This window comes from Rhinolophus sinicus, linkage group LG07 (assembly GCF_036562045.2).
Source record: "Rhinolophus sinicus isolate RSC01 linkage group LG07, ASM3656204v1, whole genome shotgun sequence".
In the NCBI taxonomy this organism is placed as follows: domain Eukaryota; kingdom Metazoa; phylum Chordata; class Mammalia; order Chiroptera; family Rhinolophidae; genus Rhinolophus; species Rhinolophus sinicus.
The window spans coordinates 103,695,249-103,709,893 of record NC_133757.1 but is presented as its reverse complement, the minus strand read 5'-3'; the positions used below and the strand labels follow the sequence as shown (position 1 = coordinate 103,709,893).

At 37.0% G+C, this 14,645-nt stretch overlaps 1 protein-coding gene across 2 annotated transcripts in view; it reads right to left on the bottom strand.

The window, feature by feature from the left end:
• Positions 1 to 14,645, bottom strand: part of DCHS2 (dachsous cadherin-related 2) — a 210,927-nt gene that overhangs the window by 77,301 nt on the left and 118,981 nt on the right. For both annotated transcript variants that reach the window (XM_074338416.1, XM_019733266.2), the window contains exons 4-9: positions 11,623 to 11,859; positions 9,541 to 10,557; positions 6,426 to 6,613; positions 5,035 to 5,134; positions 2,389 to 2,546; positions 753 to 1,596 (exon numbers count right to left, since the gene is read on the bottom strand). In XM_074338416.1, the coding sequence (XP_074194517.1) occupies positions 753 to 1,596; positions 2,389 to 2,546; positions 5,035 to 5,134; positions 6,426 to 6,613; positions 9,541 to 10,557; positions 11,623 to 11,859 (2,544 nt within the window). The remainder of the gene's footprint in view (positions 1 to 752; positions 1,597 to 2,388; positions 2,547 to 5,034; positions 5,135 to 6,425; positions 6,614 to 9,540; positions 10,558 to 11,622; positions 11,860 to 14,645) is intronic.

Here is a 14,645-nt window from a genome sequence, read left to right as displayed (position 1 = left end):
ACAGTTGGGTCAAATTGTAAACATTGTTTTCTAAGGCTCATGCAGAAATTACTTTTTAGAGAATGAGATGGTAGTCCATCTCTTCAGTAGCTCCTGAAAATCAAGTTGAGGGAAGTTCATTTCCAATTTCCCAAGAATGACACTTTATACATACAACCTTCTATCAAACTAGATTAAAACTTTTAGTAGATGTTATCTTGCAACATTGGTGACAGCAAGACAAGTGACAAGTGAAGTGACAGTGACATTACTGCAGAGTACTTGACAGTGAATAAGTGCTTCTGCAAAAAACAAAATAGCACAGTAGATGTGATAAATATGGGTCTTAATGCTCAAATCAATCCAACCATTCAAAACACATTATTTCCAACTACTTACAAATATGTTTGTATGACCTTAAAGATAAGTTTTAATACTAAAGTCTTTGAAAACGCTGGTGCTAATCATATTTTACCTTTTGGTACCATCTGCTACCCTCTGAGGAAACATAATACTATTATATATAGTCATCCTGTGAAATGTGAGCTAGCTACAAAGCATAGTCAATATTAACAAACAGGCCGGTTTTTGTTACAGTTCATTTTCTGAATACAACCTTTGTGCTTATCATATACATAAATTAAAGGGTAAAGCAAGTCACATTTATTTAAAGCTTATGCACCTTGAGAACTATCATTTTAACAGAGGAAAATGAAAAGAATACATGCAAGCAAGTGATCAGAGGCTTTAATTGACAGTGACATATACGGTACCTGATGACTCATCTAGCATAAAGGCCATGTTTTCATTTCCTGAGAGGATGCTGTATGTTACTCTTCCATTCCTTCCTTCATCTGGATCCTGAGCAGTTACGTGGTGCACCAAGGAGCCCACTGTGGCATCCTCTTTGACATGAGCGATGGGGGAAGACATAAAAGTGGGGCTGTGGTCATTTACATCCAAAATCACTACCTTTGCCATTAGTGATCTCAATCGCCGGTCTGTCACATTCACAGCCTGATCAGACGCAGTTACTGTCAGGAGGACAGTTGGAACTCTCTCTCGGTCAAGAGGGGATGCAGTGACTAATGTGCCAAATGAGGGGTGGATGAGAAATGGGTTCATTCCGGGGTGGTGGGATTCAATGAAGTATTGTATCCTACTATTCAGAAAACTGCCATCCCCATCTTTGGCATTGAAGACATGTACCAGAGTCCCTACAGGGACATTCTCCTCTATGTTTATCACAATGAACTCGTCTTGGAAAGACGGGGAATGGTCGTTCTGATCTTCCACGTCAATACTGAGGAAGACCGTGCTGTTCAGGGGAGGAATTCTGCTATGGTCTTTAGTGACTACCCTGAAGAGATAATGAGATATCATTTCGTAATCAAGTGCCTTAGAAAGGAACAAGTCCCCTGTTGAGCTGTCGATTTCAAAGTGACCATCCTTGTCATCCACAGCGATGCTAAAATGTAACTTTCCATTATGATGTTGCTGAAAGTGATCAGGTGACTTTATCAAGCTCATGATTTTTGCAGGCTTCACGTTTTCTGGTATAACTAAATGTCTAATGTTCTGAGAAATGGTAGCTCTCCCTTTGGATAGTGGTATCACCTGGAATAAGAATTTTAAAAAAGCTGTTAATTTGGGGTATGTTTTAACAGTTGAGTCAATCCATGTGATGATATTATTTTGGAAGCTAATTCCTTCCCTTTTTGTGAATTACATGAAAATAGGTGAGAAAATTTATTTTTTTATTATATAATTCCAGCACGCCTCTGAAAATTGAAAATTGCATAATATCTAGGAGATTAGAAAGTACAGCATTTCCCACTTTCTGTTTGTTCTAATGTGTGAGATGATAGTTTGATGAGACCATGCTATAGTTTAACTGAACTATAGTCTTGTGATTCTTCAATGAGAATGTGGTACAGCTAGTTATCCAGATCGTTCTAAGTCCTAGACAGCACTATAATCATAATGACAACGTCTGTGTACTTCTCTGTATCGTGTGTCTTTGTTTATCTGAAACCAAAGACTTAAGAAATTATGATATAGAATTTTTTCCTAACCCACATACCCTCAATCAATAAAGAATATAATTTAGAAACAGAACTCTTGGGGATATATATTCTTGACTATTATACATACCAGTATTAATATTACTGATTATCATGTGCATGAACAAATATATCTGGCTATGCCTAGTCATCTTAGTTTTGATGGGCTAGTGTAATTTTTTCCTACTGTGAAGACTTCCCACAACTTGTTTGCTCATTCTAATTTAAGTAAAGGCTAAACGCAGTGTTCATATATGTCATGTGTTTTCACTCTATATAGCTGTATAAAAATCAAACAGAATCGTAGAACATCCTTCCACATTTTATGGTGATGACGAAACATTACCTGAATATTAATAACCGCCTGTCCTTGAAGTGGAGGCACTCCCTGGTCACTGGCAATGACAGTCATCTTATAGGAAGGTCTATAATCATACAAAAGTATTGTGGTTGTTCTTATTTCACCACTGTTGGCATCAATCTTGAAGTGATCAGAACTATCTTCTATATACACACACACAAAAAAGTATGAAATTAATGTTAATTGATAATGCAGGAAACATAAAATTAATTAATCCAAATACACCTGTGATCATTTGGAAGAGGTATCTGCCTTAAGCTTTGGGAGAGAATAAACATAAAAAAAATAGTAAATATATACACAAGAAACAACAGATTTTGAAAATTTTTAGTATGGAATTTTCAAATATATAAGAAAGTACACAAAATGATATAATGAACTCTCATGTGCTTATCACATAGATTCCATAATTATCAACTCATGGCCAACCTTTATTTCCCATTCATTGATTTGTTTCTCTATCCTTTCCCAGTACATATAAAAGTTATGTTTATACTCTGTAGTCTGTTAAGTGTGTAATACCATTATGTCTAAAACAATGAACACACCTTAGTTAAATAACACTTTACTGCTAAAAGTGCTACCCATCATCTCAACTTTTAGTAAGTCTTAGTATTTTTGCTTAGTGGAGGGTCTTGCCTCCATGTTGATGGCTGATCAGGGTGGTGGTTGCTGAAGGTTGGGGTGGCTCTGGTAATTTCTTAAAATAATACAGCCATCAAATTTGCTGCATCAACTGACTTTTCCTTTCACAAACAATTTCTCTGGAGCATGCAAGGCTGTTTAATAGTATTTTACCCACAGGAGAACTTCTTTCAAAATTGGAGTCAATCCTCTCAAACCCTACCACTGCTTTATCAACTAAGTTTATGTAATATTCTAAATCTTTCGTTGTCATTTGAACAATCTTCATAGCACCCTCATCAGGAATAGATTCCATCACAGGAAACCACTTTCTTTGCTCACTCATAAGAAGCATCTCCTCATAAAGTTTTATCACGAGATTTCAGCAATTCAATCACATCTTCAGGATCAACTTCTAATTCTAGTTCTCTTATTATTTCCACCACATCTGCAGTTACTTCCTCCACTGAAGTTTTGACCCCTCAAAGTCATACATGAGGGTTGGAATCAACTTCTAAATTCCTTTAATGTTGATATTTTGACCTTTTCTGTGAGTCACAGATGTTCTTAATGGCATCTAGAATGGTGAATCCTTTCCAGAAGGTTTTCAATTTACTTTGCCCAGATCCATTGGAAGAATCACTGTCTATAGAAGCTATAGCATTACAAGATGTATTTCTTAAATAATAAGACTTGAAAGTCAAACTTATTCCTTGATCCATGGGCTGCAGAATGGATGTTGTGTTAGCAGGCGGGAAAACAACATTAATCTCATCGTACATTTTCATCAGAGCTCTTGGGTGACCAGGTACATTGTCACTGAGCAGTAACATTTTGAAAGGAATGTTTTCTGAGCAGTAGATCTCAACTGTAGATTTAAAATATTCAGTAAGCCATCATGTTGTAAACAGATGTGCTGTCATCCAGGCTTTGTTGTGCCATTTATAGAGCATAAGCAGAGAGTAGATTTAGTATAATTCTTACTAGAATTTTTGATATGGTTAATGAGTGTTAGCTGCATTAGCCCTCAACAAGAGAGTCAACCTGTCTTTCAAAGCTTTGAAGCCAGGCACTGACTTCTCTTCTCTAGCTATAAAAGTCCTAGATGGCATCTTATTCCAATAGAATGCTGTTTTGTCTACATACTGAAAATCTGTTGTTCGGTGTAGCGACTTTCATTAATTATCTTAGCTAGATCTCCTGGATAACTTGCTGCAGCTTCTATATCAGCACTTGTTGCATCACCTTGAACTTTTATGTTATGGAGACTTCTTTCCCTAAATCTCATGAACCAACCTCTGGTAGCTTCAAGCATTTCTTCTGTAGCTTTCTCATGTCTCTCAGCCTTGATAGATTTGAAGAGAGTTAGGGCCTTGCTCTGGATTAGACTTTGGCTTAATGAAATATTGGGGTTGGTTTGGTCTTCTGTTCCGGCCAACTAAAACTTTCTCCATATCAGCAATAAGGCTTTTACTTTATCACTTGTGTGTTCACTGGAGTAGCACTTTTAATTTCCTTCAAGAACTTTTCCTTTGCATTCACAACTTGGCTAACTGGCACAAGAGGCTTAGCATTAGGGCTATCATCTCTTTCAACATTCCTTCCTCACTAAGCTTAATTATTTCTAGCTTTTGATTTAAAGTGAGAGACATGTGACACTTCCTCACACTTGAATACCTAGAGGTCACTATAGGGCTATTAATTGACCTAATTTCAATAGTTTTGTGTCTCAGGGAATAGGGAGGCTCAAGGAGATAAACAGAAATTGGGGACAGCTGCTCAATGGAGCAGTCAGAACAAAAAACCTCTATTGATTAAGTTTGCCATCTTATATGGACATGGTTTGCAGCACCCCAAAACAATTATAATAGTAACATCAAAGATCAATGATCACAGATAGCCATAACACATATAATAATAATGAAAAACTTCGAAATATTGCAAGAATTACCAAAACGTGACACAGAGACACGAAGTAAGCAAATGTTTTTAAAATAATGCATTTACCTGAAGATACTGAATATGTAACTTCCGCATTGTTTCCTTCATCGAGATCCTTTGCAAACACAGTTGTAACCAACATATTTACTGGTTGACCTTCCAGAACCTGTCAATAAAACAAATGGCTTACAAATTAGTAGGCAAAATTTTAGAAAAGAAATTGCAATGAATTTTAAGTGAAGAGCACACTACTACTAAGCATTTTAAAACTATTTTTAAATCCACATATAATTTAAATGTCTACCATATAAAAGTTATATGGGTGTGAATATGTGAAAAGAATCCACATTATAAATTTAAACATTTTACTCAATTTGAACAAATTATCTACAGCATGAAATAATTCTGGGGGCAGGGGGAGAAAATCAAATTAAACAATCTTAGATTTTGGATATATCTTAAGGATTCTAGCATCTTCTCATTCATCACTGTCTTAGGATGTTTTTTAAAAGTTGTTGTTATGGTCTAAAATATGATAAAGATAAACATAAGTCTTTATTTCAGGAAACATACCTCATACAGGAAACATACTTCATTAATTAACAGGAATGTTCCTGGAATACTGAAATTTACATGGGAGTTGAACTCCATGTTTAGAGTCCTACTGCCATGGGATATTTTAATGACATAATTAAGATCATAATGATAATATTTTGCTTTGGTAAAATTTTATTTAAATAAGCTTTGGAAGATTAAGGTTATTAACTTTCTCAATACTTTTTTTGAGTTGCTCAATATGGATAGCTGAGCACACTTTGTCCAATTCAATAGTTTTGAAGCAATCGTTTTCAAAAGTATGAGTACCTCCTAGAAATAGTTACTTATTAATTATGTACATGAAATAAAATGCTAATTTATTATTACACTATAAAACATACAAAAAACATAGAAATAAAAAAGATGAGATAATATAAATATAATTAAAAGTTTCTGTATGTGCCCAAGAGATTAACTTTTATAATTTCTAGATGTACTCCTCTCCACTTCAGAGCTGCATATCGTTCCCCTATATTTACCTAAGCATCTTAGGAACGTGTTTCGATTGCTCATAAAGAGTGCTGCACAAAGAGATACATGCAAATTATTGGAAAAACAATCCATGTCTGAGCATTACTGATAATGGGGAACCATTATGTTTGTATACTAAGGGCAGACGACATTATCATAAAACGACTGCTATTGGGTGCTATTGGGGATGTGAGATCCCCAATAGCACCTATAACATTGCATTTTTGTATGGGATTTTTTTCTGACATATGCACAATTTCTGGGTCTTCTAGAAATGAATTCATTGCCACATGAAAACTGATTTGATAAATTCACATTTTTGACCACTAGATGGTGCTCAAAACAAATAACTAAGAATATTACAAATTCATTGCAAGGTTCCCACAAACCTTGATGTGTAATTCCGTTCCAGGGAGACACTGTGGGAAATACGGCCTGTTATCATTGATGTCGGTCACTGAGACATAAACCACCATGGTGGCGTTTCGCGGGGGAGAGCCATGGTCGGTCACTAGGACAGTCAGCTGATATTGTACCTGATGCTCGCGATCCAATGCGACCCAACTGATAAATTCGCCTGCGGGACACAGAGGAGAACAAAAGACGCTGACACCGCATACTAGAATTCTGACATTATGAACCACATCCAAAATAATCTGTGGAAAGGAAAATCAAATACTATAAAATAGCTCTGAATAAAAGCATAACTTCCAAGACCACAAACATTTAGAAGTCTGGCTCTACGATTGAGAGAATTTTCTGAAGTTCCCTTGAAAATGACACTTTAAATTTGCCATTCTTTGCATTTCAACTTATCTACCATCAACTAGTTGAAGTGAAAATTAAAATCATAGAAGCAAATTATAAAATACTCTGTGAGAATTCAGTAACGCAGAAGATTTAAAACTCCAATGTATTCCTCTTCATACTGCTGTACAGAATAATGGAAAGAAGCAGTCCTGCTCTGACATCACAAGCTCTGAGTTGGGGTCCCAGTTTCTCTACCTCAGATATGGAAGGACCTGTCTGAGCCTACTGCCTTAGAGCTATCAGAAAAAAAATGCAATCATAACTTTAAAAGTATTTTGTAAGCTATAAATTATTACACACCTGGTAGTTGTTATCATCGGTTTAAAAATAATGGCTAAATAGCTTCCTGAAAATCAAATATATTCCTTAGGCTATGGCTTGCCTTTTATATATATAGTTATTTATTGTTATCTCACAAAATATATGTGTGGCGATGAATAATTACTTCCCAAATAACTCTTAACGCTTTACAAGCCATATTTTTGTTCTGAACTGTCTTCTAGGCTATTTCTCTCATGTTTCAGCCAGGGAGACTCAGGCGTGAAACTGTAACTGCCTTTACCTATTGTCAAGGGCCAATGGAGGCCCAGTGCTCGCTCTCTCTCTCTCTGGTAGCCTGTCTCTTGCTGTAGAGTTCCACCAGGCATTGGTTCCCTCACTATTTATGAAAATACCTATTTGTGACAAAGTCAACATCAAGCACCTACCACTTAATATTGCTTTTTCTAAGATTTTTGTTTGTTTGTTTCAGCCCCCTTCATCCAAATATAATGACATGTGAAACAAAACAAAAAGCTGAAATGAGGAACCAGAAAGAAAATTCACATTTGGGTATGTGGTTGAATTGGTGAGTTTAAATACAGTGTCTGTCTACTATACAATCTATATTTCTATGTTGCTTACGGTTAAGTGTGATTTTTAACAAAAAAAGCCCTGTTGTGTGCATTAGGAAAAGGTGCCCTGTATTTTTAAGTTCCTGTATTTTTAAGTTCCAAACTGTACTTGTCCTCTGTATTTTTACTTGTCACACCTGTATTTTTTACTTGTATTTTTTACTTGTCACACCTGTATTTTTAAGTTCCAAACTGTACTTGTCCTCTGAAAATCCTAAATCCTGAACGACACGCAGATTTTTATTTGATGAACCGCCTCTTTGACAAGGAGCTGCTGTTTGGAGGTCAATGGTAAAAAAGGTTGTGAGGCTCAGCCATGGGCTGGGCATAGGTGATGCCAACGCAGGGTTCTGTGGGAGCTGGAGTCCTGATCACTACAAGACGGCTCCGAGCACCAGGAAATGGAGAGAGAGCATGTCTGCCATGTGTTGAAGGGTGCCTTCCACCCCTGTTTTGTCACACTGTTCCCAGACCTGGTAATGGGAACAGTTTACAAGTACATAGTCTTCTGTGACCTTTCATATGCTTTCACTCTTCACCCCTCAGAGCAGGACACAAAACATGGCAGGAATTATGCCCTTTGTTCATGATAAGGAAGTCACACTCTGAGGTTAAGCTACTTGCTTAAAGCCTTACAACAAAACTAGGAATGGACACCTGGGTGCCGCAGTAACTGCAGGAGAGAGATGATCGTGGGGGAACTTGTAAGTTTACAGTCTTTGTACATTTACAAAGACAACGCTAGTTTTCATAGTTTCAAAAAACATAAATTACCAAGTGAACGAGAAGACCTAGAGAACTAGCATATGGAAGTAAAGAGCAAAGGAGGGCCATGCTGTAGAGCTGTGTAGTTTGTCCCCTGCAGAGGGGGCCCCAGTTTAGGAGTGAAGGGGAGCTGACATCCAGCTTGCAGTCTTCTTGGCAAGCCATGTGCTCTAGTGAAAAGCTCCATCTGCTGGAGGAAGGGGCACCTTTTCCTAATGCACACAACAGGGCTTTTTAGAGTAAAATTAATCAGAACTCAATTCAAATTCCATCCTCTATAGGGCATGGGGCATCATTTACACAGACTGTGATATACATACATGGTGCCTCCAGGAACTGTACCACGTGCTGACCTCCCCTCACCTCCTAGCTCTGTGACCTCGGGCATGTTACTTGAGCTACCTGAGTCTCAGTTTCCCCACCTATATAGTTGTAGCATAATCATATTTTATCTGTAGGGGTTTCATGGGTTAAAGTCCTTGTAAATTTATACAATACAACATTTTAAATATAATAACATTTTTATATTAATTTCATAATTATGACTTGAAACAACTTACTGTAAATATCTATCCTCTCCTCATGGTTCCCTTGTCAAAATGAGAATGAAAAAATATATCAATAGAGTGATACTGAAATCTTAACTAAATGGATTGATTTCTAGTATTACATGGATGACATTTATATTTCATAATACGTTATTGGACATTTTTCAAAATCTACAAATGGAAAAGAATGGTTATGAAAAAAATTAGATTTTACACAAGGATTCATTCAATCCAGTTCTGACTATACCTCTAATTCAGAATAAGAGCCATTGTATTAGCAGTGTGGGTGAGAGGCAAGAGAACTATGCATCACTATAAGTAAAATTATATTCAATTTTTACTTCGTTTTTAAATCACAATACTGTAATCAATATGGCAGGTGCTAAAAACTAATTTTCATTATATGTTTGCACTAACATTATAACTAAAAGATTTGAGTGTTGTCAATTCCAATTTTAAAGGGATAAATGGAAGCTACAAAATGCTACCTGTATGAGGATTCATCTTGAAGAATTTTCCATCAGACAAAAGGAAATATGACAGCTGTCCGTTCTTTCCCGAGTCTCTGTCAATTGCTGTAATTTTGCCTATTACCCCTTGGGGAAGGGGACTCTCCTCGATTTTCAAAAACAACACATCATGCAAGAAGGTAGGGGAATTGTCATTCTCATCCAGGACATGAACAATTACTGAAGTGCTCACATTTTGTGACAATCTGTCCTCCGGGATCCGGGCGAACACTCTAAAATTGTATGTTTGTGTGGACTCATAGTCGAGCTGTCGCCGCAAATAAATCCAACCTGTGTAAGGGTGGATGCCAAATGCAGCAGAGTCTGTGCTGGGTTCCAGTGAGTACAGAATCTGGGAGGTTTTGTGCTCTGGGCCAAGGGGGTAGGCCTGTATTTGCAGTATTTGGGTCGTCAGCGAGAGAAACTCACTGACTTCCACTTGATAGACCAAATTTCCAAAAATCAAGGGCAAGCTTGATTCTTGTTTTTCGATAACGATTGTCAGCACTAACAGGGATGCTCGAGGAGGAATGCCGAGGTCCTGGGCCATGACAGTCAGTGTGTGTTTCGGGGGCGCACCACCTCCCAGGCTGTCATTGAGGTATATCACACCAAGCCTTGAGTCGATGTAAAAGCTGCGTGGATTCTGGCTTGCAATGGAGTATTGGATGAATCCATTCCAGCCACTGTCTTTGTCTTCTGCACGCGCACGGTACAGGGCTGTGCCAGGCAGTGTGATGTGAGATATTTTAATCTCATCTGAGGCTTTGGGAAACACGGGATGGTTGTCATTGACATCGATTATACTTATGTTGACCTCTGTGCTGCTGCAGGCTGCGGAGCTGCCGAGCTGTGCCTGGACTGTGAGCACAAACATGGGCTGCGTTTCATGATCCAGAGGCTTCTGGGTTCGAATGGTGCCCAGCCAAGGGTGAACAGAGAACTTTCCTTGCAGATTGCCAGAAGAGATTCTGTAAAAAATTGGCTCTGAGGAATCTGAAAAAAAAAAAAAAAGAAAGAAAAGAAAAGGAAAGGAAAGAAAGCATTGTATGTCAAAAGAATGTACCTACTGGAAACACTGAAATCTGAAAATATTAATAGATATATCAATGGAGAATAGTGTGCAATGTTTTACACCTTCCTCAGCTCTCAAAAGCCTGTTGAAAATGGACTCAGGGTTTAAGACACATTAGCGGGCAAAGGTAATGTCCAGTAGACAAAAAGCAAGGCACAGATTTCTATATCTCTCTTCATTCGTCTTGCTTTAGGTAAAAGGGAAAGATATTCAGAAAATTATTTGGATGCCTTTTTAATATATTTGAGGAAGCCAAATTAAGTTCATGTTGGTATTTCTTTATGATATCTACTTTTGAATGGCAAATACCCTCCACAGAAGTTGAGGGAAGGGACAGAGGAAGGGATAGGAGGGGACTTGGAGCATGACAAGGTCTTTGGACAAGTGACACATCTAAGAATTTATCCTGCATACAAACCTCTGTAAGTCATACAAGGACATTGCTAGAGCACTATTTGGACTACCAAAATACTACAAATCACTCAAATTGATAGCAAAAGGGAAACATTTAATAAAACATGGTTTATATCTAAGTTGAAATACCAGGTAAACTTTTAAAAATGAGACAGAATGATATACAGTTACCTGCAAAGTTGTCCACAATATACAGTAGGAAAAAAAAAGAGTTGTAGGAAAACAAAGATAGCAGGATGTATTTTTGTAAAAAAATTTTTAAGTGTGTGTATGTGTGCATGTATGTGTGCATGTGTGTGTTTTGGGGGTGAGTTATAAAAGACGTATACTTTCTACGTTATAATATTTTTGTTTTAAACTTTCTTTTAAAAGTACCTATTACTTTTGTGATTTGGAAAAAAAATTGTAAGATAGAAATAATTTTGAAAGAACAAAGAGCAAGTCACATTGTGTGGTCTCCATTCTTTTTGCATGGAGAGAAGGAAAGATTTACTAAAGATTGTACAGCCTAAGGATATACAGGAAATGTTCCAATAATAGATTTCAATGCAGCATAAGGAGGAAGTACTTACTCAAGGACTCTTTCGCTTTCACTGTTCCAACAGGGCTGTCTTCGGGCACATCTTCATAAACTGAGAAAGTATACTTAGGCCTTTCAAATTCAGTGGGTGCCAAAATTGTCTGAAGAATGTATATTGTGATGTCGGCATTAGTGACAGATGTGAGCCCGCCACCATCTTGAGCACAGACCACCAGCATAAGTGTAGTAGATTCCAAATGACTAAGAGTTGATGTTAAGTAAATAATTCCTGGGTAGAGGAAAGAAAGAATTAAAAAACAGATCACATGCAATAAATACTGATGAGCAACAGTAACACCTAGTCTGTTGATTCTACTGTTGATTTTATGTGGCAACTTGATTGGGCCACAGAGTGCCCAGATATTTGATTAAATGTTATTTTGCATGTTTCTCGATGAGATGAAGATTTAAATGTGTAAACTGAGTCAAGCAAATTGCCCTCCCTGCTGTAGATGAGTCTTGTTCATTCAGTTGAAGGCCTGAATACTCGGAGATCAAAGATTTTACCCTCTCTGGAGTGAGAGAGAATTGTTCCTACTGGGGTGCCTTTGAACTGGGACATGAACTGAGATATAGGCTCTTCCTGGGCCTTGAGACTGCCATCCTTCAGACTGGGGCTGCATCATTGGCTCCCCTGGGTCTCCAGCTTGCCCGCTTACCCTGCAGATCTCAGGATTTGTCAGCCTCCACAATTGTGTGAGCTAATTCCTTATAATAAATCTCTTTATATATATTATATATACCCTATAGGTAATACATAATATATATTTATATCCTATAATATATGGTATGATACAGATAAATAGAGATAGAGATAGCAATATATACAGAGAGAGAGAGAGAGAGAGAGAGAGAGAGAGAGAGAGAATCTCCCATTTATTCCATTTTTCTGGAGAACCTTAACTAATACATTTATATTCCAAACAAAGAACTTGAGCACATTTGCAAAATGATGGTCCAAAATATCTAAAGTAAACAATATTTTCCTAGAGCTTAAACACTGTATAGCTTCCAAATATATCAATTCATCAGAAAAACATAAATTGTGGTGTCATTTTTAGGCCTGACTGTCATATCACCCGCCCTGAATGTAATGCTAACAAAGTTGATTTGAAAGAACCGACAGTTATAGAGGAGTCTGAGACAACACTTTAAAGTTATATGTAAACAGGGAAGCACTACACCAGTGTTAACTATATAAAAAGGGCTTCGTTTAGAACCTCATATACACGTATATACTCATATATACTCGTAGTTGTCATTCAGAGAATGAATTCATGTGAGGGGAGGGGAGGGTCAGAAGTCCTACTTCCCCAAGGGAAATGCCTTGTTAAAAAAAAAAAAAAAAAAAAGAAGTTTCCAAGCCTTTTGAAACAAATAACACTATATAAGTGCCTGACCATACAAGGTAAATTCTTCCAATCTCTGTTTTTCACTAGGTTTTGAAAAGAAAATGCTCATTATCTTATTCCTTCATGTCTCATTTCACAGCAGTCTTAGAAGTAACGCCTTCACTCTAGGGTGTCTGCATTAATATATTTTACGCACACACATACACATATATACACATACACTTATATATACATATAAATGTATGTCTATCTATCTACACACACACACACACACACACACACACACACACACACACACACACAAATGCTGATCTATCCAAAAATCCTCTATAATGATGGGAAAGTCAATATTGTATAAATAAGAAAGCTGTTCATCAATTGCCAAGCCAAGAATTTAGTTTAACATGATACACTCGTAAGACACTTGGACAAGAGATGCACAAATATTTTCCAGGAACACACCTTCATCCCTAGGGTTCAAAGATTCTCTCAGATAAAGAGCCAAGCCTACAGTAAAAAAATCACAAGACACCTGAGGAAATATGTTAACATGATTGAGACTGAGTACCAACAAAAGATTTTGACTGGGAAAGACTTCAGAAAATATAAATGGACAAAATGCTCTAGTTAAAAGACCAAATTTATCAGAATGAATTTCAAAATAAATCCAACCACATGTTTATGAGAAACACACCTGAAAAAAAAGGACATGAATAGGATGCAAGTGAAAGGTGGGCAATCGGACGTCATCTCCAACCTCTTGCTCCCTGACTCCTTCAATCTATCTGACACATGACATCCACATGACATCCCCTTGTTTCTGAACCCTTTCCTTTGTTTACATGACAGTTGTATTTTTGTGTTTATTAACAATTCCTGGGGTTTCTCCAATGGCCCTTCCACCTCCTCGGACGTCTAAGAATTTCTCTAGTTAAGTACTAAGCTCTTTGTTCTAGTCTCTGAAGGGTCTCAAAGAGTGTTTCCTGACCACCTACATCAAAAGCACCATGGCTACCTGTTCAAACAAAAAATTTCAGGCTCTTACCCAGATATTCTGATTGCTACATGTGGGGAAAGATCCAGGAATTGCATTTTTAACAAGCTCCACCAGCAATTTTTATTTATTCTAACATTTGAAAATATTGCTACATAATCTTTCCTTCAAAATATTCATGTATTTGCAACTTCAATAGTTATTTTATCCTAGCATCTCCCCATGTCATACCACCTGCATTACAGTTCTATAGTTTTTCCTAGGTGGCACTTCTCCTCAGCATTTGTCAATCTGACATCAGCTGGCCCATCAATCATAGTTAAAATGAAGAAATTATATATGACTCATCCTCTTCCATTAACTAATCAAATCAGTCACCATTCTTATATTATTTTCTTCTCAAAATATCCTCAATTAGTTCCTTCCTCTCTTTTATTACTATCTCCTTAGTCCAAATCTCATAACTTTATCCCTGGATTATTATAATAATCATAATATATTATATCATTGCTGTTAATTAATATATATTCCCTGTTTAAAATGTCTAGTTCTATAATTCACCGAGCACACTGCTGGCAGGGTAATTTTCCTTAAATATCCCTTTCACCATAATGTGCTAGTGTCTAAAACCCTTATGTCAGTCCTTATTTCCTGTAATAATCAAGTTGA